Below are 25,844 nucleotides of genomic sequence, written 5' to 3'. Positions count from 1 at the left end.
AGTGGGGTTCTGTCCCCTTCTGGGGGTACTGGGGGTGGGGCACTAATGCTGCCTGTTGATAGCCTTGCTCCTCCAGACCCTGCAGGGTCACCCGAATAGCGTCCAGCTCCAGGCCATAATTCAGCAGCCCTTCACTGTCTTCTGGGTCCCGAGCAGTGGCCTGTGGGACCCATCTTGCTGCAGGACTTGTGCAGTGGTGGGGAACTCGGGGTGGTTGAAGGGGTCTGGCCATGGGCTGCAGATCGATGGGCATGACTGGGTGCTGAGGTGGGTACCCCAAAAGGGCTTTGCCCCTCCCTGTCTCCCCAGGACCCTGACATGCCCCTGTTGTCCCCTTTCCAATCCACAAACACAAGCCCTGTGATGGTGGGGGAGAGGGACTGCTGGCCCTGCTCCCTGCAGCCCCCCACCCTGGGGCACATGCTAGCCCTGGGTTGCCCATGTTCCCTCTGTGCTGCTGGCCACAGTGACCTGGTGTCCCTGCCTGGTGGGGCCAGCAGCTTGGGACTGGCACACAGCTTCATTTTGGGGTGTGCCTTCCCACTGTTCCCTAGAATGAACAGAGTGAAGATTGCTGGCTTTGAGCTGGATGATGGCACGAGACCAACCCATGACTTCATGTACCCGAGAGTGCAGTGAACCTCAGGCCTGGTGTCCACCTTGTCCTTGTCCCCTTCAAGCCACTGGACCTGCAGTGGGTGGCCAGTGCCTTCTCCACTGGAGAGCCCATGCAACACATCAGCTTTGGGGCAACAGCATCTCTTGCGCTAGAGACCCTGAGGATGGTGCGGGGTGGTTCTGGGGACCTTGGTGCCTCACTGAGGCCCTGGCATCATGGTCCTGGTGGGATAAAGGGCCCCTGGATGAGGGTTCTGGCATCCCTCTGCACCACGGTAAGCACTGCCCTGTCCCCACAGAGCTTGGGCATCCTGCAGTCCCATAACCCCTGCAGGTGGGGTGATGGCTGTCTCCTGTGTGGGACCATGGGCTTGATGTGACCCTTCCCAGAGCCCGGCCAGGGGCTCCTGCTGGGCCAGCCCAAGGGGCTGGGCTGGCATGGGGCCAAGTGCTAGCAGACATAGTCACCCTCTGCAAACCAACTCCCTCTGAAGGAGAGGCCCCAGCAGCAGGGGTGCCCCATGCTCGCTGCTATCCTCTGGCTTTTGCAGCACATATGTGCGAGTGAAACAGTTCATCAAAGCTGACAGAAACAAGGTAAGGGTTCAGTGGGTTCCACTCCTCCTGGGCAGGCAGGGTTCCTCTGGGCAGAGACCAGGCTTGTTTTTCAGTGGGATGGGGGAAGAGCTGGCAAGCAGGAAGGCTGATGGCTGTGCTGGTGGTGGGGGCTGGCCATCACATTTGCAGCACAGCGAGCAGATGATGGCTCCTCTGCTTCCCACTCAGGTGCTGATCCTAAACCCAGCTTTCCTCAAGTACATCCATGACAACTGGACACAGCACCACGGATGGTACCCCTCCACCAGCTTCGCTGCCCTGCTCTTTGCCTTGCATGCTTGCCAGCAGGTGAGCGTGGCCAGCATGACCAGGTGCTGCCACCATACCACCTGCCATACCACTGTCTGTCTGTGCACCCTCAAGGGTGACCAAGCACCTGTGCAGTGATGGCTCTGGTGTGTGTGCAGGTTTCTGTATTTGGCTTCGGAGCAGACAGTGAAGGGAACCGGCATGACTACTGGAAGAAAAACTGCTGGTCTGGAGCCTTTTGCAGGACAAGGGTCCACAACACCGATGTTGAGTTCAGCCTCATTGAGCGATGAGCAGTGGAAGTCTGGATTTTATTCTACAAATGATTCGGTTCTAAGAAACTGAAGCCAGGTTGTTAGTGCAGGAACTGGCAGCAGCTGCCTTGGCTCTTTAGCTTGCTTCTCCCCCACCAGCAGTGCCATACACCTGGCATACATACATGCACCCCAGGGTCTCAGTGCTTCTTGTGCTGGTCCCACCAGCTGGGCACTGTGGCTGCCAGGTGATGTGGTCCTATGGCACCAGGAATGCTGAATCTGGCTGGACACAGGGTGGGCAGGGCTCTGCCCACGCTGGCTGGGAGAGACAAAGGGGCTGGAGGTGGGTGTGTAGCTCATGAGCTGCTGTATGTGTCCCTGTAGCAGCTGCAAAGCCACCGGATGACAGCGGTGGTGGTGACAGCAGCCACTCAAACATGGCTGTCCACATGGTGGAGCTGACATTTTCATCCACTAATGGTTTTTGGGGGAGGCTCACAGTTGTTCTTGGGGAAGGGAGAGAGAAGCATCTTCCCTTCCTGTCTTTTAAGGAAGGAAATATTTTTAAAATTGTGTCAAAGAAAAGAAAGAAAAAGAAAATCAAGCATGCTGTCAGAAGATCACAGATTCAAGTACAGTTGAAATGATCTTACACTGACAAACTTTGCCTGTGAACCTATTACTAATATTTGCTTTACTTTTCGAGCCCTTACTGCTTCGAGAAGATAGTACCATCTATCTCAGCCCCACCCTGCAGAACAAGATTGCAAACCCTGGAGACTGAACTCCCCAAAGGAGCTTCAAACACAAACATCCTTGAATGAGACTGAGTTTCCCATGGCAGTTGGTCACTTTGTCTTTCAGTCTATTAAAATCACCACACCTCTCCTACTCATAAGCTCCCATTTTACAGCAGAAGCCTGTGTTACTTAACTATTAGCTCCATTGATTTTTTCTGCCTCTCCAGGTAGAATCTCCATTTCTCTGTGTCTTCTGTTTCTCTTCTCCATTATATCCAGTTTCCTCACGCTCGGTACCAGTCTTGCGCTGACCTGCCCCTTCACCTTCCCCCTGTTTTCTCTAGATGCTGAGCAGTGCTCTGTGCAACGCTCCTCAATGGTTTTCTGAGATTTAGAAGTAATTGGCTTTCTTACCTCAGACAAGCGATTAGCTGGTAATGTTCAAGCATAGGTTAAACTCTTGCTACATTATTTCCATTCATCTTCCCTCTCCTGATTATTCTTTCAAATTTAGTTACAAAGCTGTGTGCTCTGCTGAGGGACTGAAACTGTTCGAGTAACTTTTTGTTCCTTATGTAACATATAGATACTATATCACTTCCCTTACATTGTAGTGGTACTGTATGATCCTGACCTGATGGATTTATTAAATATCCTTGTTTCAAATGTTTGTTTGTGGTTGTGTTTTTTTTTTTTAACCCATTTTTTTCAGTATTCTTGCTTGGAGATTAATCAGACTTCTTACAGACACCTCAAACTGCTTCTCTTCCCAGTTTAAAAAAACACAGATTTTTATATTCCCTGGTTTATAATCAAGTTCAAATGCATTATAAAATAGCTTTCTCTCTACATTATCTGATCCTGTGCTTGTCACACTCACTGCGCACTGTTGGACCAACTGCTTGGACCAAGTTTAGAGTCAAAACCACAGCACACCCAGAGCTGAGATTTAAGAGTGGTACGTTTTGGCTTAGTATTGCCTCCACAATATTTTATTTTTCCTCATATTTTCAGATGACTCCTAATATAGTTTCACATACCAAGCACTTTACTCACTTGTGTAGATCATTAAAAAGAAAAAAACCCACCCACCACAAATAGTGTATCTACGTATTTTGCCACAATGCAGGTATGTTTTTTAATTATAATTTCCAATTCAGTACCAGGGTTAGTTTAAATAATTTAATTCTTCTTCTAAATGATTTACCAAAACAGACAGAGGATGGACTTTGTTTCAAAATACAAACAGGGGGGAAGTGAAAAACACAATCAGATTTAAAAATTAAAACTCCAAACCCTTTTTTTTCTGAAACATCAACTTGCATTTTTCACAAGAGCAGCAATCTGGAGCAGCTGCAATGCTCCATGGTACAGTAAGCACATCTCAGGTGCTAGGTCTCATCACATTGCCCAGGAGAGCTGGAAGGAAAGCGTGTGGGATTCAGCACATTTTCGCAGAGGTCTGGTATACAGCATCAGCACACTCAGAAACATTAAGATAAAAAAAGCTACATGGTCTTGGCTAGGAAGCGTATTTGATGGCAAATTCAACCCATTCCAGGTCTCATGACAATACAGTACATTATACCTGGAGGCAAACAGAATGCAGTATCTCCAGCATTTCTTTTTTTGGGGGATGGGTGGGGGGATGGGCAGGGGGCAGAACTGGATGAACATGGCCTGGCACAAAAGGGTTTTTACAGAAGTGTCTGCAAAGCCAGACAAGACAGCTAATCTTTATAGCAGCAAGGTTCAGGCAGTTCATTCTGAAATTAATGCCAAACAAAGAATGATGGGACAGTAACGCAGGAGCAGTCAGGGCTATCTGGTAATTCCAAACCTCTTCTCTTGTGTACTCAGAAGATCACTTGTGTTTCAAAAAACCTGTTTAGTTCTCCTTAAAGAGGGTTGGGGTTTCTTTTTGCCGAGTGAGCTCATTGCTTATTTATGTTGTCTTCCCTAGTTCAATTTTCTTCTGGATGGCACGTGCCGAGTGATAGATCAAGGAATCAATCAGTCCTGCGACTAAAAGGAAAAAAACCAGACTGATCAAGCCAGACATGCCTCAAAGAGAGAACAGCTCTCAGGGAAAGAAAACACAAAGCCTTCTGTTAGTGGAAAGGAGTTCCAGTTCCCCCGCAACAGAAAACAGCTACTGCTCAGAAGAATAACCACCTCAGCTCATTAGGACAGATAAGATCCAGCTTGCAGGGCAGAGGTGATTATGGAAAAAAAAAGACCTTTCTTACAGAAGTAAAAAAGAGACAGGCTGAGTCACATATGCTTACTGATGAATGAAATAAATTTGGAAAGGAAGCTGATGTTGAGCGCTTTATGCCATGTTATTGCACTGACCCAGCTTGCCAAGGGCATGTTTCCCATTTCTTGGTCATTTCACAGTATCCTTAAAAATAAGCTACCCTACCTGATGCTGCCCTTGATGGACATCATTTATCAAAGACTGCAATGTTTACCCTCCAAGGACACAAAGAAAAACAAACCGATGCCTTTAGTTCTCTCTGCAGTATTTTCCCCAAATCTCTCAAGCCCTGAAGGAGCCTATTAATTCAGTGCTTGTTTGGGACCACAGAAAAGTTTACAAAGAGTCTACTGCACCATGAAACCCAGACAACCCCGCATCCATCGGGGCAGCTTTCACAGGGCGGGAACCCTAAACTCCTGCATGGGAGGGAACACAGGGTGCCAGTGAGCAAAGGTATTTTCAGTGCTTTTATGAAGAGTCATCTTTTTTCTTTTATTCAACACCTCAGTCTAAGGAATAAGTAAGTGATTACTTGGCCGTACACAAAGACACACATTTCAATGCTATATAAAGAGTAGCCACTAGAACGGGAACTGAGTCTTCTGTTTATTACTGTAGAATACAGAATTACTGGCCTTATTATCTGGTCTTTGAGTGACACTTCAGATGACTGCCTTTTGTGGTTGCCTTGCCCTGAAATTCTCTCTACCTGTGGAATAAATTCGATCCTGTAGCACAAAACCTGTTACACAGCTAAGCTGAGTTCTTTAGAACAGAACAGAATCATTTAAGTTGGAAAAGACCTTTAAGTCTGGTCATTAACCAACACTGCTAAGTCCACCACTAAAGCATGTTCTTAAGTGCCACGTGTACACAACTTATAAATGCCTCCAGGGATGGTGACTCAACCACTTCCCTCGGCAGCCTGTTCCTATGCTTGATAATCCTTTCAGCGAAGAAATTTTTCCTCCAATCTAAATCCAATCTAAACCTCCCGTGGTGCAACTTGAGGCCATTCCTTTCATCCTATCACTTGTTACTTGGGAAAAGAGACTGACCCACACCTCGCTACTACCTCCTTTCAGGGAGCTGTAGAGAGCAATAAGGTCTCCCCTGAGCCTCCTTTTCTTCAGGCTGAACACCCCCAGTTCCCTCAGCTGCTCCTCATTGTTCTTTAGACCCTTCACCAGCTTCATTGCTCTTCTTCAGACAAGCTCCAGCACTTCCATGTCCTTCTTACAGTGAGGGGCCCAAAACTGCACACAGAATCCAAGGGGTGGCCTCACCACTGCAGGAGTACAGGGGGACAATCACTTCCCTAGTCCTGCTGGCTACACTATTTCTGATACAAGCCAGGCCGCTACTGGCTTTCTTGGCCACCATTTCATCTTTCCTCTAAAATACAGACTCAGAACATGGCATATGGCAACACGAGCTGGCTGTCAAAGTTGATCAGTGCTAGAGGGCACTTGCATTTGTCATGAAAATAAGTTTTGAAAGCCTCTCCTTGAGTCAGCCATAGAAATAAATATGACCACATTTATTATAGACAGAAATTCTGCTTAATAGTATCAGGTTAATGGAGCACTGTGACACCTCAGGTAACAGGAGAACCTTGCAGATAAAGGTATTTTTTGATACAGGTGTTACGTGATACATACAGAAGCTGACTTCTTAGGTCCAGTAAGATCTGCTGACCATATCTGCAGACTGGCCCTTCACAGCCCTGTGAACATCTATGACTGTTTCAGAACACCCTGGGTTATTATTACCTGGAGTGCAAGGCTGGACCAAGGCTGGGCTCTGTCACACACATGGAGCTGAGCAGACACTGATCAGCTGTTCAGAAGCCAACACTGAGAATGAAGCCCAGACACTCCAACGGCTGTGCAGGAACAGCCTCTCCTACAGGACCCCATCTAGCTGCGAGGGCTACTTTTAGTCCCTGCAGAGCACTCACTGGAGCTCCTATGTCTGGGAACACATTCTGAGACCTCTTGAGATGGCTATGCTCACGGCAACCTGGGTTCACAGGGTCTACTGGCTTTAGTTCCACATGAAAGCAACTGTCGGCTTACAGACCCAAGCTGGCCAAAAACACAGTACAGATATATTCATACGGTATGTGAAAGACTGCATTATTTGAAAACAAAATGTCCTTTAGAGCATCAAAGTGAAATATTATGATAGGTCTTACATCATCCACAGCATCTTGATTCATCAGCAGTACTAATTATACTCTGATGCCACACCCATGGCTCTACAGAACATGCTCTATCACCTCCTGAAGTCTGAAATCATCTCTCCGCATCACACAGGGATTTATTATCAGCCATGCAGATTTTAGAAAAAGATGGCAAATGTTTACAATTTACAAAGAAAAAAGCTTGAAAGGTGCAGTACCTGTAAATATGCCTCCAATGATGGCACACACTCCTGTGAGAAAGTGTGTAAAGGACCTAGAAAGAGGAAAATAATTTGAACAACCAACATGAGCTGAGATACCCTATGTCAGATAAGTAACAATTAACTAATAAAACCTAATTCATAATTATCATAATGCTCATCATAGCAGATAAGTATGCATTATATAATTATTAAGACCTGATGATTAACAGATTTAACAACTAAATAACCCCTATCGGTTACAGAATAGTTTGTCACTGATACTTCTACTGAGCAGCATTGAGTAGCATTCAAGGAGTGTGCTCTAAGGAGCTCAATGGCTACACTAGGAGGCAAGTTCTGTATTTATAAACCTAGAGATGGACTTTTAATCACCAAGATTTTATCCATTCCCACAGGCAGAATGTACAGCAAGCTGCTGTAACACAAAAACTAAATCCCTAAGCACATGTTAATACATTTTAAGGTATAGACATCAGCTGTCCCTCATTATGATCCTAAAATATTGGACAGCTGCAACCCCTTCCATTCCCCTGCAACTACATGCCTGTGATTAACAGAGGACTCGGAAAGAAGAAAGAGGTTCCATACCGACTATGACATGCAGAAAATGCAGAGTAAGTAACCAGCTTTGATCAGTGTGGGTGCTGCTGTAGGTGCTGGTGAGATGCGTATGCTATATAAATCATCTTCCCATTAAAAAAAAAAAAGACTCTGAGGAAATTAGTCTGAACTGAGAACCATTATATCAGACTTCTGCTCAGTACACCAATTCCCTTCATCTTGATACTAGTATAAAAGTTTCTGGTAATATCAGAAAAACTCCAATCCTTTTCAGATGTTCACACTGAGAGTAAGCGCGTCTGGGAGTGCTTCTTCCTCTCCACTCACTGGGAAGGGGCTTAGATGGCTTTCAAGGCACTTGCACCATCGTGCCTAAGTGAGGATGGAGTTTTAAGCTATGCAAAATGACAAAATCAATGGAGAGTGAATGAAATGGACCAAAAGGTCTCTTACCTGTGTTTCTCTGTCAGCTTCACCATCATGGGTGAAAGTTCATACAGCACAAATACCCCAGGCAGACCCTGGTCTCCTAGTAGACCATTGGCTATCTTCTCATGTCGTGTAACTGAAAACTGGTTGGTCCTTACCACCTAGCAGGAAACAAACACAGCAAATGTTTTGTTAACAAGGAATAGGAAAGGCTACTATATGAGCTCAATGAACCACACCATTGAAGCCCTGCCCACTCACTTGTTGAGGGCCTGACACCGGTTACAAAGAGTTGTAAAAAGCATCATCAGGATCAGGTCTATCTTTAATACAGGCTACCAGTTAAAGCCCCAGCTAGCCCACAGAATGAGTGATGCATCAGTTTCCAGGCTGGACTGTTTTGGTCTCTGCTGGCAAGTAATAGCATAAGCTGTCCCTCTTGACCTCAACCCCAAGTCCATGTCATCCTCTACCAAATCGTAGTCCATTTAAGCACGCTTCAGTACACACACACACACGAGTGAGGAAAAAGGAATTAATCCATAAAGGCAGGGGAGTGCCAGGCCTACAGAAGGACACAGACTGCTCATCTTTATATAAGTGAAGATCATTCTGCAGCGTTCCTCTGCACCCTGCTGTTCTTCCACATATTCCTAACAGTCCTATTCTTACAGCAAATAAATTGGGTTTCTGTAAAATGGAATTATGTTCTATCATCCCTAATAAGCCATCTGACACAAATTACGATCCAAACTGAGAAAGATACTATCCAGTTTCTTTACCACATTCCACATTTGGGGCTTCCAGCTACTGAATGCATAACATCACCCTGGTACAGATCTGGCAGCACACTTGGAACCATAGTTACCATAAAAAGCAAGTTTTTTGTCAGAAGTCTGACTGAACAACAGCTCTACAGTACAATGTGAGATTTCATCAAGAGAAACAGAAGCCATGGTATGCTGGGAGGTGGCCATAAAAACAGGGCACTGATTAACTGTCCTTTGTACTTCAGGAATTTTAATCATCCACAGGAATTTAAAATTCAGGAATTTTAAACATCCAACATCGAATCCAAGCAGAATGAGCTTCCAACATGGTATGTAGGTTCTCCCAGTATCACCTCATAGCAAGTAACTTCCACCCAATTTCCAGGAGAGAACAGATGGGTCCTTTCTAGACAGGGCATTGAAGAAAGAGGGGCCCACAATAAGGATTCATCACATGAGTACCGAGTCTTGCAAACAGTTTCAGTCTTTAGGGCAGATGAAGAAATACAAACTACATCTACTTTTCCAATGGATTGTTAGATTGCTCTGCCCACGTGGCCCTACAATAACTTCACTCGAATGCTTGCATTGTATCGACAGTGGCCATGTGCCTCCTCAGACCTGTGGTTCCTATGCGGCTTCTGACATAATGGGTAATAACCTACTGGTGATTTACATTTTAGAGTGCCTCAAGCAACACAGGCTGCATGGACGTGCAGTATATGTGGTACATGCCAGGACGTGCAGTATATGTGGTACATGCCAGAGAGTGGCACAAGTTTGGGCGAAGAGCCTGAGGTGGTAAGGGTTCCCGGTGCTGTGTGGTTTGCACAGTGTTATAAAATTGTGTGTGTAGCACAAGGGAATAAAATTCTGACGTAGTTTCATCCACATGTAGATCTGTCTGTGCACTGAACAAGCCCTAGAACCAGGCCTGGGTTTCACCTCAGAGGAAACTGGTTCACGGTTAAAGTAAAGCTGGGCACGGGCCACTCACGCAGCATAGCAGATGTGCAACCAAAACCTGGGAGACAGCTAGGGAGCTAAGCCATCTTGTAGTGAATGTTCACAGAGGTACTAGAGCATGTGGCACCTGTTTCTTCCTCACAGCTTTAGGTAAGTACACTGGGTAGCGCTGGTAGTGAAGTCTGCACAAAAGTAGAGCTGCTGCCTCTATTGGCGTGTTCTTTGCAAAAGAAACGTAACAGTTTACATCACTTTGCTGCCCTAAGACTATGGGGGCCCAAATAATAACTTTGGTTTGTTTTTTTTACCAAAAGGAGGTTCTCTGTAACTCTTGAGATACTGCAGAATGATGGCAACCAAAACAAATGAAAGAGAGAAATCAGAGTTCCTTCCGCTCCCTCAGGCTGGCTTCAGAAGGGAGCATAAATTTGTGTCTGTTCACAGGGTCTTCCGCCTCACCCTGGTACCTCCCTGGTAATTTGTTTATCCTACCTGTCCCCAGAGAAGGACACATTCTGAAAGCAGGGCTGGAAATCTAGCCACCCTCTTGTGGAAGAGTTTTTAAATTGGAAACAAGCCTGATCTTGGGTTTTTCTCCAAAGAGCATTTTTAGGATCTCCTTGCTGCTTTGACTTCTGAGCATGCAGTACAAGGGATTCATGAGGGAACGTGATGAGAATGGCATGGTCACCTTGATCTAGGTGTGGTGGAGGAGGCTAAGATCTGTTTCATCACGGCTGCAACATTACAGATAACATTATATCATAGAAACTGTTATTCTTGCTTCAGGTGGTGATATGAAGAAAGTCAAACAGGTTGCGTTGTTTCTACCAGAGGTCAGATAAGCTCAGTGTCAGAATCTGAGGAGAAAGTCTGAAGGCTTTCGCTCACTTGCCAAAACAATAGAGAAAAAAAGGTACTTACCTCACCATCTACTTTCATATACACCGTGGGAACCACTTTGACAAAATACTGAAACATCATGGAAGCTATAAGCAAAGACAGAGACAAAATTAATAACCAGTGAAGAGCTTGAAAGCTTAACTGACAGGTTAGGTAGACACAAACTGGTTTTGTTCGACTCATCAGGGAACATCTTTCTTCACAACAGCAACTGGAGGCTTCCGAGGACAATAAAGTTAATCTCTGACATGACTTTTCCTTTTGCCAAAGCAAATCTTCCTGTTCCAACCAAAACCAAAACTACTGGCATGTTGGCCTCGATGAAATGGAAAACTTTCTACAGAAAACTTCTTGAAAATTCTTATTTTAGCATGTAAAACCCCTTATTTCAACAGCATGGCCCCAAGAAAACACCAGCTCTAAACAAGCGTCCTCTATTAACTTCAATTAGCGCTACAGTTTATGGCTGTAGAAGCATGGGTTTTACCATATCAGGAGATGAAAAGGAAGATCTGGATCACTGAGGAAAAAAATACGATGAGAACTCCTGCTGCTGCCTCAGACCAGCCTGTTCCTTCAGTTCTCTTAAGGATAATGGAAGGCAGGAGTCACTTTGAAAACCTGTTTTCTATTAAATCCCCTAAAGAAGATTATCCATCTATTTCTACAGAAGAAATAATTGCCATATATAATATCTTTAGCTGGTCTGCAATAAACACAAGTTTGACCTGCCGCCTACTTCTGCCACTTCTTTTCCAAAGCACGTCTTCAATCCTAATTCCTCAAGAATTTGGAAAATTTAAAAGAACAGATTCAGGTAGGGTTACCTACCACCACCTCAAAGCAAACTACTTCTTCCTCCAAGCTTTATTATATAAAAGCACCCCAAGTACCTGCAAAGACAAACTTTGCAGACTTCAGCAGATCTGAAAAAATAACAAATTTCTGCAGTGGTGTATAAAGTGATACAGTCAGGATCCTTCACAGAAAATGCACATAAGCAGGCTTGTGCCAATAAGCCAATATTATAGTTTGAGCAGCAGTAGCATGAGGAGAGAATTGCCTTTGCTTTTCAAGCCAGCAAACTGGAGCTATAGAAAAGATGAGCAATATTTCAACTTCACTGCAGCTGTTTGGCTGTTACTGTCAGGTAGATCAAGGTCAGGCAGACACCACAGCTCTCCAGCAACTACCAATTAGGCCATGAACACCGAAAACAAAGATCTTTCCAAAAGGTCACAGAATCAAAACACATTGGCACATTTGTTCCAGATGAATGGAGGCAGCTGTTCCAGAAAGAGCATAAGGTGGAGGAGTCCATGTTTTAGGCATGTCAGGGTTCTTGTTTAGGACTGACTGGGAACTTCACTCCTGTTCTTTTGTAACACTTATGAATATAGACACTTAAAAAGAGATTTCTCTCAGATGGCTTTTACCTTGGTGTGCAGTGACATCTGTCCCATCCAGAGGATTCACAATGCCTGGATAATCCCTTCCAAATGAAAGATGTTTGATGTAGTGCGTCATATTGATCTGAAACAGAAATGGTAATAACTCAAACAACTGCACAGCACCCGAGGGGCAAGGTAAGAAGCTTAAAGTTAATTATTTGTATATTTTTCTGAGTGCAGCTCTGGAAAAGAGACAGGTCCTCCCTTACTCTGCACATCCTACCAGTAAACTCTGACATACTTGCTCTTCTTTTTTTATTCATGGGAGATTCCAGGATGTGGACTTTCTCCTTTTCCTGCTGGAAACACACAGACGCCAGTGCCCTTCCCCTCCACCTACAGCACAGGCTGTTGCACCTACTGCTTTCCCTGCCATAGGAGCATGATGCTGTCAGCTGCCTCGGTGGCACTGGTATGGGCATCATCTGCTTTCCTCCCAGATCCAGAAGCAGCTGTGAAAATATCAGCCTCAGGAAACTGGGGAGCATAGCTAAGGAGCAAGGCAGTCTCGGGAAGAGGGGAAAAGGCTTGCCAAGCAACATGCAGATGTCCCAGACCATCCTTCACAGCCCTCTGTGAAAGCAGGTGCTAGGTTCTGCTCAGACTCGTAAGGCCAAATCCATCTGGGATCAGTACACTAGGATCTTAATGTGGCAAAGAGAGGGAAATCCAGAAGGAAAACAGACCAAGAAAACTAGAACGTTATCTTGGGAACACTTACATTATCAAGTCCAAAGCTCTGCAGATCGTGAACTGTAACAGAAGAACAGTTTAACAATATAGTTCACACTGTGATAACAAACATATCTGTTTACCTTATTCTAGCTTATAAGAGAGCTCCTCTCATTTCCACCGAGATCTAAAATGACATGAAAATCACCTGGGTTTCTCTTTTGCTTGCAGTAGGGCACATGATAAATAAAACTGCTGCAATTCCCCATGTGACATAGACTAGCCACTGCTACACGGAATGAAAGTATCTAATTTGGGGTTACTTCAGATTAGGTATTTTGGTCTTTATCTGAATGTGTTCTTAATCTACAGCAAAAACAAGACCCCAGGGGCAAGGGAGGAAAAATTCACTGTTATCTCTGTCACCAACTGATACACAAAACTTCTCTAACTACCGTAAAACACAGAGGCACAACAGATCTAAACTAACAACTGAGCAAGTGCCCTAATGAAATTATCATCATCTTAGCAATTCCCAGCGGCTCTGCCCATCAATCAGCCTTGCTACAGCTGCCCAGACAACACACAGGGAAAGGGAAAGTCTTTGCAGGGAGAGCCTGAGCAGGATATTTGCAAACAACTGGTAGGACCAAGGTGACTATTACCAGTGCCAGGGTTTGGGGTGTTTGGCCTGCCCTCTCTCTGCTCTTCCTGCATACAGCAAGGTGACAATGCCAGCAGCAGCACACACACCCAAAGGCAGCTGGAAAACAGGGGCAATGGGAGGCAACTGATATCTTTTGGTTGGCTACTTAAATTACTTTATGTAATGCCAGAAGCATCAGTTTCAGGATGAAAATGTAACTTAAAACTTGATTTCAGTATTGCTCCTACCAGGTTCGTCTGAAGTCACACTATCATCTTAAAGCAGCCAGAGGCCATGGTGCATTTTAACACTGGTCAGGAAGCCAGACCTCAGCTTTCACCTTTGCAAAGAAAATCACGCTTCAAAAATCGTGGGCTATTTATTATTTAGGAGCTGGTGGAGTCAGATCACCAAGTGCTACTACACAATTAACAAAGCTCAGGAATGCTGCTCCCTTGAAGGGTTTCTGATACACAGCCTAGCACAAGACAGGCCAGAACACTAAAGAACTGTCCAGAACTAGTCTCTCCTTTAAAACATTTATTCAGCATGAGTGTGCTGTGAACTCAGTTTCTTTCCATTAACATCTATCAATAAAACACGAGAAGCTTTATCTGCATTTATACAAACCCCTTACTAAACCCAAAGAGATATGCATGCAGAACCGAGAACACACAGTTAGAAAAAGGAAATGCTAAGCCTAAACTATACTCCTCCTAATGCTCTGATCTAGGGAAAGGCCCTTCCATTTCACAGTTAGAATGTTCAATGCTCAGAAACTAAGGCTGCAGTCACTGGAATTAAGACAACGGCTCTGCATTATAAAGAGCTCAGAGCTGCACTGGCTTCAGATACTCTTGTTGCTGTCTCTTATACAAACACAGTGGTTTGCGTGCCTGCGCTGGCAACTGGATCAAGGAACTCCTTTGGATTTAAAAAAAGAAATTCCTACTAAAAATTTGGAAATACATGTGAAATGGTGGCCAGAGAAAGGAAAAAAGGGAGAAGCGGCCTTGGTATTACGTTGTGCCGTTTTTCTTAATGGCTAGCAGCAACACCCTGTTTCATGTTGCAATACTATCTGCAGTTAAGGCAAGAGTTAAGTGGCTTAGCTGTCAGTGAAATGTCAAGAACGCTGGCTTTTGCACAGACACCAGCAGGGTAACCTTCAACAAATAACAAAGTTCTACAGAGCACTTGGCTCTGGTGGATCGGCATTTAAACTGGACCTATTGCCAAAGGAATAAACCAGCCTGTCTCCACATCTTTCTGTCGATGGCCCATTCCTGTCCCACTCTCCCTTCGAGGTGAACCATATCAGAGAACCATGCAGCAGGCTGAAACATTAAGTACTGCTTTTATGTGAGGCTATTCTTCCAGTCAGAGTAGCTCCAAAGTGAGGTTAATCACACAGCTGCACAAATGCTTGTGCTGGCACCGTGCAGTGATGCACAGGGAGGGACAGGGATGCTCCTCCCGGTAGCTGCTCTACTACAACCCTGCACAGGATGATGGCGGTGATCAGCTGTTAGCATGTGAAGTGTGAGCTGAGTAGTTGCAAGGGTGACAAATCTTACAGAGCAGCACCAGAGAAATTCAAGGGCACCCCTTGAGAATGACCAGTCATTAACTAACCTGTTACGCTAGTTACATCATGCGTGACCCATTTTAACATAAATGGAGTTCGGGCTCTCCAAAACATTTCCCCCCAGTGCTCTGCTTGGGAAGTGGGGCCATGTGACCTCATGAGGGTCAAGGGCAAGGTCCTGCATCTGGGCCAGGGCAACTCCTCCCCGCCCCCTCCCCCCCCAGCCCAGTATCAATAGGCTGGGGAATGAAGAGGTTCAGAGCAGTCCTGCAGAGAAGGACTTGGGGGTACTGGTGGATGAAAAAATGGACACGAGCCAGCAACATGTGCTCACAGGCCAGAAAGCTGACCATATCCTGGGCTGCATCCAGTGAAGCATGACCAGCAGGTCGAGCGAAGCAATTCTGCCCCTCTGCTCTCATGAGACCCGCCTGGAGTACTGTATCTGGCTCCGGAGTCCTTGGCAAAGCAGGTCCAGAAGGGAGCCACAAAAATGGTCAGAGGGCTGGAGCACCTCTCCTAGAACAGGCTGAGAGAGCTGGGGTTGTTCAGCCCGGAGAAGAGGCTCTGGGGAGACCTTATTGTGGCCTTTCCCTACTTAAAGGGGGCTTATAAGAAAGATGGGGGCAGACATTTTAGTGGGGCCTTAGTGGTTTTAAACCAAAAGAAGGTAGATTCAGACTAAATATAGAGAAGAAATTTTTTATGACTGTGGTGAAAGACTGGTGGAGGTTGCCCAGAGAGGTGGCAGATGCCCCGTGCCTGGGAACACTCAAGATCAGGTTGGACAGGGCTGTAAGCAGCCTGATCTAATTGAAGATGCCCCTGCTTCCTGCAGGGGGGCTGGACTAGGGGGCCTTTAAAGGTCACTTCCAACACAAACCTTTCTATGATTCTGTAAACTACCACTGTCATTCCGGCCACTGTGTATTTCTATATACCTGAGGAAGTCCTTCACAACTGAAATTTTACTCTGAAAGTTCTGAATTGCTTTAAAATTCTCAACAGCTTTCCTCCAAAATATCCCTTCCAGAGATAGTGATATTCAGGTCCTGGACCCAACACCATACTCCAGGTTGTTTTACTGCAGGGCAGCAAGGTTTTGTAGAACAAGTGAGGCTGAGAGACTGCCCAGACACATTCTCCTCCATGTTCTCCCACACCCAGGTGGCGGCATCTTCAGAAAACATTTTTCTATTAGTTCCTGATGGTTCTAAACATCTCTAACAAAATTTTACCAATGTCCTCCCCCCTGAAACAGTGCTGCTGTTATCACAGATAGCAATGCAAAGATGTTCAAAGGAAATGGTCAGAAATGCTTGGAAGCTAAAGGTCACAATAAGCAGAAAAAGAAAATACTTTACCATGCACATGAGACTGTTGGAAACTTTTTCCTGGTGCAAAGTGGAAATTTCCAGCTACCTGCAGGAAATGGTAATCTTTCATTAAAAGGCCTGAATCTATATAAATAAAGCAGTCATACCAGTGGTTGGATTTTCAAATTTTTGTTTAAATGAGACAGACAATAAGCAACTCATTTTCATAGGTGACAACACCAGCAGATATTGTCCTAAAAGAGGTATGAATTTCCCCTCTTCCTCACAGGCAGTCATGTGGAAAGCCATAAGCACATACTGATGTTGACAACAACTGCTCTATGCATAGTATTTGAGTGGACATAAAAATGAGAAGAAGGAATCAAGTCTACTGGGAGGGAACTAACTGCTGCTGTATGAAATAAAAAGGTATTGCAGAAAAGGGGTGGAGAAAGTAACTGCGAGGGTGAGCAGGTAGGGTAAGAAAACCTTTAATACAATAAACAGCAGTGGTCCTATATATGCATCCATGAAAATAAGCTGCTTTCAAAAACGCACTAAACCTAGCACAACCCTCCCGCCCCCCCCCAAAAAAAACACCAACAACCCCCCAATATCCCCCAAAAGACAAAGTCTGTTAAAATTTTAACCTGGAATACGAAAAGGATATGGATATTAGATGTCAGTCCTCCCTGACACTCACTAGCAATCATACACACCCTCTCCTGGAGGATTTCAACGCATCAAGCTCACATGCTACATTACAACTTTGATGTCTGTGCAAACCTATCACATATGTTAATTGCGGACCTGATGAGAATGGAGATGCGCAGAAGTGCCTAACAGTGGCCCCCAGAAATTTCCCTAGTGACACCCACCCTTGGACTCTTGCTACCCACAGCACTCCCCTTTGAATCTTTCAATCTTTCTTGCTATCACACGTTGTGACAAAGGGTCCCGTAATGGTTCAGCACCCATGATGATGCTCAAATCACAATGTCTGGCTTCATGAGTGAACGGGTGGTTTTGGTTTTGTTTTGGTTTTTTTTTTTTTTTCAGAAATAAAGAATGTTGTCTCCAGAAATAGTACACAAAGATGTAAAAAACCCTCCAAATTTTGGAATTAAAAAAAAAAAAAATTAGCCTGGGCCTGACTGCTAGAACGTACTTGGGTATGTAACCTGCACGTCCAAGTGTTTTGAGCTCGGTAACCTGTCAAATGACAGGGTAGTTACATAGACATCTGGTGTATCTTGTACTACATTTTCATACACCAGTTGCAAAAAACCACCTCTTTGAATATCTTCAACCTTGACAATCAACTCCAAGTCTTGCTTCCACCGGTTTTCTAAAGAAGGGAACATTTCACTCCCTCCAGCACCTCTGCTGACAAGTTGTTGGTTACTGTTATCTCCAGCACCTGCTGGTGGTCTCTGCTTTGAGACTAGAAGGGCAGGTGGGACAATCTAACCTCAAAGAAGCTGCCTCTCCTCCTCCAGAAACTTTGGTAAAAAGACTCGCTAGCTAGATGGTAGAAAAAGCTAAGCTTCTCCATCCAGCCCACCTCATGAAACAGAGAATTAGCCCCTTCCCAGTGCTTTTCCCAACTCTCCCACTGAATCCCTCTACAGGCACAAGCACCTTGCTGAGCCCAGGGGTTAATACAGACCTGTGAACACCTAAAGCTGGAAAAGGAGTGGAATGCCCCGACTGTGCCTTCTCATGCCCATCACCACCATGCAACAGGCTCATGGCAAGACCCATCTCTCACCTTGTTGACCTCTAGGAAACCGTACACTTGGCAGCCCTCGTTCTTCTGCTCTTGCATTTTCTGGCTAAATCCTTCCCTCTTGCACTGCTCTATGCTATCTGGGTTCTTGAAGGCCCAGCCTCGTCGCCTGTATGCTTCTCTGACATCGTCACAAGTATTACAACACCTGCAAAAACATAAGCATCATCTTCTCATCTTTACAGCGAGATAGAGACACTCCAGCTCAGGACTCGAATCCCTGGTGGATCCTATTTCAACAAATCAATGATGCAAACATCAGGGACTAAACACTGAAAGGTGGTCTAATGCTCCTGAAGGAGCTTGAGCTTCCTGACGTACTTTCTGAGATTTCGGCACGAGGGTACAAGCTGTTTTAATGCAGCGCTTAAGCCTGAAGAGGGCTTTAGTTGTCCATTCAGACAGCCAAGTCAATCCTCGGCAAAGAAATTTGCTGCAGAAATGACATCAGTGTCCCACATCTCTGAGCATCTTGGAACTTCCCCATGTGAACAAAGCATCTGCCTGTTTCTGTTCCTCCCTTTCTCTGTTTTTAGGGCAAGACTGCCAACATTGGAGGAAGGGTTAACGGCAAACTTTCTTCATTGCTCTTCTACCTCTGGACAACATCTTGGTCACCAGAAAAAACAACTGTCTGTCTTGGTTCCGTGTTGTGCTGGACAAAACAAAAAGTTGAAGCCTGGAATCATAAATCCCTCAAGATGGAAACATCTCTCCCTGGGGAAGGATGCAACTTGACAGATGGGTCTCAGTAAATTACTACAGAGACAATAATAGCAAAGGATAGTCCAGAACCTGCAGACTATCACAAATCCATTCTTACACAAATTTGCAGGTAGAAGGAATGAGAAACACTGAATGGCACCCATCGTTTGTGTGAGTGACAGGTGTCTGGTCTTTGCTCCCATAAGGATGCAAAGCCTGCAGCAGAAGCGAGAAGGCAAAGCCATGACCAGGTTTTATTCCAAGACAGCTCACAGAACGGTAAAATAATTTACACAGCTCCCCTCTGGACACCAAATAATCCCAGAAAAGGTTCAGGTTGCTGAGATACAATCTTTGTGCTACTGCCCTTAAACAGGCATGCAGACAAAACATACAACCTAACCCTACATGCTCTTAACAATCATGAGTGCAGCATAGGCATACTAAAACACGACAGCTCTCACCATTCTCTGAACAGGTGCCCAGGAGGATTTCATTGCACAAATCTTCACAGACATTTTGGAAAAAAAACCCAACCCACGTATGCCACATTAACTGTACGGATTCAAGCACTAAGAAGATGTAAAGGTTACCGAATGTCCTCTGACTCTGCCCCGTAACAGCTTTCACAGCGATTGGCATCCAATGCATTTGGATCAAACACCTTTTCTTCTTCTTTCCCCAGTTCTAAGACAAAAGAGGATTCAAAGTCACGAGGCATGTCTAGAAACACTATCTTGTACTTCTGCTCTATGCACAGAAACTGTTCTACACATGAATGAAATGATTTTGTGTCAGAAGCTGCGCATCCTGCACCCGAAGCTCACCTGAAAGAATGCAGAACCTGTTGAGCTGCAAAGTAAGATCAAGCAGAGTAGCATTTGTCATCTGAAGAACACCCTCCACAGAAAGAACCAGTCACCTGAAAGCCTTGTTGGAGCGCTGATCAGATGTTACTTGCACAAAGGCTTTGTTAAAACTTTGTCTAAAGCAGACACAAACAGCAAATTGCAACTGATACAGGACCTGTTACACAAACAACATTTTAAATAGCAGACAACAGGGCGTAACGGGTAATCCTACCCCAAGATACGTAGGGAACACAGTTATACATTGCTGTGGAACTAGATCAGAGTGGGAATCTCCCAAGCGGAAAACTGACACTCAGTCCTCCAGAAAAACGATGCTGACAATGCATACACATTAACCACTGGCTTACTAGAAATCTCCAAGGAATTTCTGTCTTCATCATGACTTTACAATTCTGCCAGTGTCTGTGCCACCTGTGTGTTGAATGCACAGCTGCAGTACAGCTGGGGCACAAACTCATGGAGTTTTATGTTCTTAAGTGCAGAAGGCTGCAGAGGGACTCGTAAAAGAGGAGATGAGAGCTGGTGACAGCTGAAACCCGCCAAAGGGCAAGACATGCCTCCAGAAAACTCAAACAGGACCTTTGTTTTTCCAAGAACCAAAATAAATACCAAAGGTCTGCAAATTTTGGAGTTCGGAATAAGTGAGCCAAGGAACTGCATGTCTAAAATTTTCAAAAACATGGGTTCTTATTAGAAGAGGCCCCTTAAAACCAGGCTGTTTCACTCACAAATCCTGAAGGACAAGACCAAGTCTGCTGGGTTACAGAAGCCCTCTAAGGCTCACTCTCTAGGTACCGCTGCACTACCCTCTTACAAGCCTTGAAAAGGTGGCTTCTTGGATAACTAAGGCTGGGGCAGGTGATAAGTCAGACACTGCCGAGGGGACAAAATGTTATCAGGACCCTCTTTGTTGAGATTGGGAAGTATAACAGGTGGACAGAAGTGAGTATTAAAGACATCTGTATTAGCCACAGAAAAAAAGAGATTTTAATTAGAAAGTATGAAATATGCATGAAAATCAACCATTAACCCCACTTCTTTAATCAAATACTTTATGGTAGTTATGATCAAGCAAATAAAAACTTTTAGGAAAATATACCCATTCTTAAACAACGGTATGAGACTTAATTTCTACAGCTTACAACATTCAAACAAGTTGAAAGTACACATAGGAATTCAACCAGTATGGGTTTTGATCCTGTAATTACACTAAAAGATAGTGTCAGGAAGAATGCAGCTTAATTCCTACGCTTTGTCAAAGCCATGATTCCTGCCATTTGAAGAACACCTGTACAACACACAGAATCTTTCAAGATACAGCAACCAGTAACAGCTTTCTGAATGCAATCGGTAGCTGCCTGTGGAGTTGTCTCAGAGAGCACCCAGAGGTACTGCACACAGCTTGGATACTATAAAGAAACTGCAGTAAATGAAACCCCACATGCAAAGTTTCTTGCTGTTAACATGGTCCTCAGCCTGCATGCAGATATGACACATGACACAGGAAAACTCCGCTCATGTTAAAAGGAAGGAAACAGTAAGAACCACCCATAAAAAATCCAATCCTCTATTGTCATTCAATAGAAATGAATGAGATGACATCCCAGCACAGAATGCAACCTACCACGGAAATCATTAAGCTATTAACTATTTTAATGTAACTATGATCAGGAAAAGCCTCCACATACTACTCCATAATATTTAGGTATGCTTTGTTAAATTTAAGGTCAATGTTACAGAAAATGTATTTTTAACTAAGAAATTTAAAGTGCCGAAGCAGCTAAGTGGCAGAACCAGGCCTCATCCCTAGCGTAGCCCTAATCCAAGGCTGGTTTAAAACCCAGGCCAGTTAGTCAGTGGGAGAACAGAGAAACACTAGATGACCAATTTGTGCACACAGGTGCTCTCAGAAACACAGGTGTTTTTAGAAAAAATAGTATATGAGAATAGGAATTGCTTGTTCAAAGACTAAGTGCGCTTGAAGGAGCGTGTGAGTTAAAGTTGGCAGAAAGAAGATCACGATCAGAGGAGGAGCCTGGAGCCAAGGCAGAGCCTGGAGCCGAGGAGATGAATCACCTGGGACAGTCAGGCGATGGATTTGCAGAACTGACAGGACCAAAGGAAACTGCTACAAACTTCAGATGTTGACTAATGGTTTGATAAGTGTATATAAGCTGTGCTGTATCGCTTGGTTCTCTGCCACTCACTGGGGTGGTGGCCCAGCTCTGAGTTGTGACTAAAGAAAGCCCAGTGGTACCTATGACTGTGTAAATTTTTCCTTTAACAGTCAATACTGATATAGTTGCCATTTAAATAACTGACTGAACCAAGTGTTACTAATAGAAACTGATAACCATAGAGTTTCATGAAGATGAGTGGACACTTCCTATCTAACATGCCACACTGGTGATGGAAATCAAACTAGCCATGTCCCTTTTCCAGACAGCAGAAGAAATTGCTTGTTGCATGCAATGGAACTTGATTGCTTTCAAAATGCCTCTTCTGGATGAGATGGTTTGCTCCCTTCAGGTTTCTCTTCCTCTGTGTTGATAATATAAGGAGTGAGAGCAATCGGTTCAGACCGAGTAATCCCAGTTGAGGCTGGCAACATAAGTAAGGCAGGAGGCCTATGTGTGTTAACAGAGAATTAGATACAGAAAAGTGGGGTTTATCCCGAGACATTACATTTGTAACGCCACAGCCTCTGAATACAGAAAGGCTGCTAAGTGACACAATAGTAAGAACATAATCATCACATTCCCGTGACAACAGGAGAAGCTCTTGTACCTACCCACTGTTCAGCTCTTGGCTTAGTTTAGTCTTTCAGCTTCAAGAACACAAAAGTTAAATCTGAGTTACAACAAATCAGCAAATTTTGTTCATGCCAATACACGGAACTACACTATCTCCCAGAACAGATAATAAAGAGCTCACGTTTTAGAAAAACAAAGTCGGGACACTATTATCATTACCTTGCAACACTACCAGAATTGTTCCTAGTTTGTATCAAAGTAAAACAGTAAGTCATAACATGTAAAAAATGCAGAGTAGAGCTTTATGTAGCCAAGGACCACTTACTCCAACTTGTAACTTATTGATATATCAACTGAAATATATTTATCAGGTATGCATTGACACACGCAAAATAAACGCAGTAAGATGATAGCTTAGGCTTAAGGGTCAAGTCAGCGGAGCCTTCCCTGGAGAGAGGCTCTTTCCTCTAACCAGCTCGTCCCATCTGCCAGCCTACCAGGATTTAAAGATGCAACCAAAGTCAAGTTTTGCCAGACCAGCTGCTTGATTCCTAGTAGGAAAAGCCTGTTCACTCAGCAGCTTTGCTCCTGAAATGCATCAATGAGTCCTTGTCCCAATTTCAGAGGGACCAGGCAGAGACTTGCCTCGCAAAAGTACCGAGTATAATATATACACACACACACACACACACACAGAGGAGCTTGTCTGATCTGCCAGTGTAATAGATTTGTGTCCTATAAACTCTTCAAGAGTTTGTGGCGTTTAAAACGCTGTGAATTCAGCCATCACTTGTTCCCATGAACCTCATAGCAGGCATACGGCGATGGAAAGGCTATGAGAGCATCCATCCACAAATGGCAGAATAGCATCTTACCATGTCTGTCGGCCTCTGGAGTCACACGATTGCCAGCCTTATCCAAGCGTTGTTTAAACAGATTATGCTCTACGTCCAGCTGCTGCTCTCCTGCCACATCCATGGCATCGATGCTCAAATCTGAAAGCAGTAAGCAAGGAAAGCGGTCTATGAACACACAAGTGTTATGGCCTGTGACAAGCTGAGGAAGTGAAAAGACAGAATCTTTCAGCCAGCAGGGTAAGAATGTGCCAAACTGGGAGAGCGTGTACGGCTAGGGTCAAGTGACCGACGGAATAAAACGCACAATGCAGCATGCTAAATGGCCCTCCCAGGTACAGGGTTTGGTTTGGTGTCCCAGAAGGACCGTTTCCAACTTCCAAGAAAGCGTTACCCTGAAAGGTAGACGCGCTTAAGGCAAAAAGCCAAAAGCAAACCCCTCAAAGCCCAGAACCATTTTCAGGAACACAGGAGTTAAGCCTAAAATTGGTTGAAAGCTGCCTCCTACCTCTTCCCCCGCCACCTCTCCCCCTTCAACATCAGCACATTTCCTTGTGATCTCTTTTCACAAAAAGATTGAGGCCTGTGGTATCAGCTCGGTACCGAAGCACCACGATGCGCTTGCTGGCTACATGCTCTCTTAGAAGGCCGACAGCTTCTCCACACACAACAGCCGAGGCTTCCAGTCTCTCTAGCCTTCCCACACCGTTTTAAAATTAAGGAAGGCAAAGACCGGTAACACCTCGGGGGGTCAGGAGGAAGTCAAGATTCACTACATCTAGAGCCCAACGCATTACCCAAAGGAATTACCACAACTGAACAAGAGGCAGGAACGATCGGTAGACAGGCGGATAACATGCATAGCAGTAATACCCAGTCAGACTTGAAGGACTTCCATTCACTTCATCCCGCAACTTTGTTTTGAATTTAGTTAAAAGGTAATCAGATTCTTAACGCTCATTCTGCTTTTATAACTTCTGGAGAAAGGCTAACACATGGCATTGACATTACAGTCAGAATTCAAGTACCAAAATCACGGCAAAGCTGTGCCTTGCCAAGTGACTTCCAAAGCAGGCTCTCAAGCCTTTCAACAAGACAGTCAAGTCTGGAGTCCCAAGGGAACTCTGTGCCAGCTCTGTCAGTGCGACTGAGCTCCCTGACCAAGTACACTGCCGTACAGAAATGTAAGCGGGTTTATGCCTCAGGCTCATTTACAATGTAGAAAAATAATACTGCCCGACTGGACGCGCTGGTTTAAGCGCCCAGCAGGCCTGGCTGCGTAACCACGAGGTACCACCAATTCCTCCCCGGCTGTTGCCCAAGCAGCAGCGCAGCACTTGGAAGCAGCGGGCAGATGGAAACTTCTGGGCCCTCGGCAAGTGCAAAAGTTATCCCTCCACAGTCAGCAGTTCGACTCACAAGCACAAGGCATATGTGGAAAAGTAACATCTAGATTGATCTTCAGTTTATCTCCCCTTGATTTGTCAACGTACAATTCCGGATGAACCTAGGTACAAAGAAAAAAAAAAAAAAAAAAAAAAAAGAGAGCCGTTTCACTGGGAAGCAAATCCAAAGGCCTCTTCCCCTCGGCTGCTCTGGCCCAGGAGCTGACTGTCAAGACACAGGATCAGCGAGACACCTGAGCTGCTGCCTCCCACACCTTCCCCCGTTTGTAATACTTTATAAAGAAAGACAGCAATCGGTGGGGGGAAAGGGGTGGGGATCCCGCCGCCGGCTTTCTTTTCCTTCCCTTGCCCGCTCGCAGGGGCTGAAGAGGCTCCTAAGCCGCCCCCCTGCGACAGCGTTACCGCAGGCCCCGATGCGGCCTCTGCGGCCCGCGGGGGCCGGCAGCCCCAGCCCGCTGCAAAGGCCCCGGCCAGCGGCTGGGGGAAAGACAAAGCCCCGCGCAGAGCTGCGGCGGCTGCCCGGGCACCCGGAGGCGGCGGGGGGGCGGCAGGGCGCCGCGGGCCGACCCCCCTCCCGGGCCCCGCCGCCAACAAGGGAGCCACCGGGGCCGCCCCATCACCGCTCCTCACCTCCTCGGTGAGGTAGTACTGCAGCTCCGAGAAAAAAAGCAGCACCATGATGAGCCCGCTGACCACCGTCACTGCCGGAGAGACGAGAACCGCCGTCAGCCCCTCCAGTCCCGGTCCCGGCCGCGCGCCCGCCTGCCACGTCCCCCCCCGGCCGGCCGGTATCCACGGCGGGGGCCGGGTTCGCCCGCCGGGCCCCAGCCGCCCTCAGCCCGCCCGCTCACCCAGCGCGCCGCCGCACGTCTTGACCCGAAAGTCTTCCAGGGTCTTTGGGAAGGCATCGAACCGCCTCAGCCGCCGGAGCGACTCCATAGCACCGCGCGGGCCGGAAAAAACGCGACTTCCGTGGCCGGGCCAGGCCGGGCCCGACGCCGGCCCCGCC

The 25,844-nt window shown here is 45.7% G+C and overlaps 2 protein-coding genes across 12 annotated transcripts in view; one reads left to right on the top strand and one right to left on the bottom strand.

The window, feature by feature from the left end:
- Positions 1-3,657, top strand: part of LOC114010756 (CMP-N-acetylneuraminate-beta-galactosamide-alpha-2,3-sialyltransferase 2-like) — a 7,602-nt gene extending 3,945 nt beyond the window's left edge. For 3 of the 8 annotated variants that reach the window (XR_008748047.1, XR_008748045.1, XR_008748042.1), the window contains exon 3: positions 1,405-3,508. Coding sequence is in view for 1 of the 8 variants with exons in the window: in XM_055809926.1 (XP_055665901.1) it covers positions 1,405-1,524; positions 1,644-1,778 (255 nt within the window). In the remaining 7 variants the exon portion in view is untranslated. Of the gene's footprint in view, positions 1-1,404 lie in introns of all 8 variants that reach the window. The other 5 variants (XR_008748043.1, XR_003552394.2, XM_055809926.1 and 2 more) reach the window with 4 other exon arrangements.
- On the bottom strand, positions 3,650-25,844 carry ERGIC3 (ERGIC and golgi 3). Of its 4 annotated transcripts, XM_055809919.1 has the most exons (13): positions 25,687-25,844; positions 25,466-25,536; positions 24,849-24,936; positions 23,451-23,570; positions 19,544-19,637; positions 18,228-18,393; positions 16,505-16,562; positions 12,956-12,987; positions 12,220-12,316; positions 10,805-10,869; positions 8,169-8,305; positions 7,149-7,204; positions 3,650-4,507 (listed from the first exon to the last, which is right to left on the bottom strand). In XM_055809919.1, the coding sequence occupies exons 1-13, from the start codon at positions 25,772-25,774 to the stop codon at positions 4,428-4,430; spliced, it is 1,152 nt and encodes a 383-aa protein (XP_055665894.1). In that variant the 5' UTR covers positions 25,775-25,844; the 3' UTR covers positions 3,650-4,427. The 4 variants fall into 4 exon arrangements, with proteins under 4 accessions (XP_055665894.1, XP_055665896.1, XP_055665895.1 ...); XM_055809921.1 differs by lacking the exon at positions 25,466-25,536 and having other exon boundaries at positions 25,687-25,842; XM_055809920.1 differs by lacking the exons at positions 12,956-12,987; positions 16,505-16,562.

This window comes from Falco peregrinus, chromosome 7, assembly GCF_023634155.1.
Source record: "Falco peregrinus isolate bFalPer1 chromosome 7, bFalPer1.pri, whole genome shotgun sequence".
Lineage (NCBI taxonomy): Eukaryota > Metazoa > Chordata > Aves > Falconiformes > Falconidae > Falco > Falco peregrinus.
Note: the sequence above shows the minus strand (reverse complement) of the source record. Positions and strands in the feature narration are given on the sequence as shown.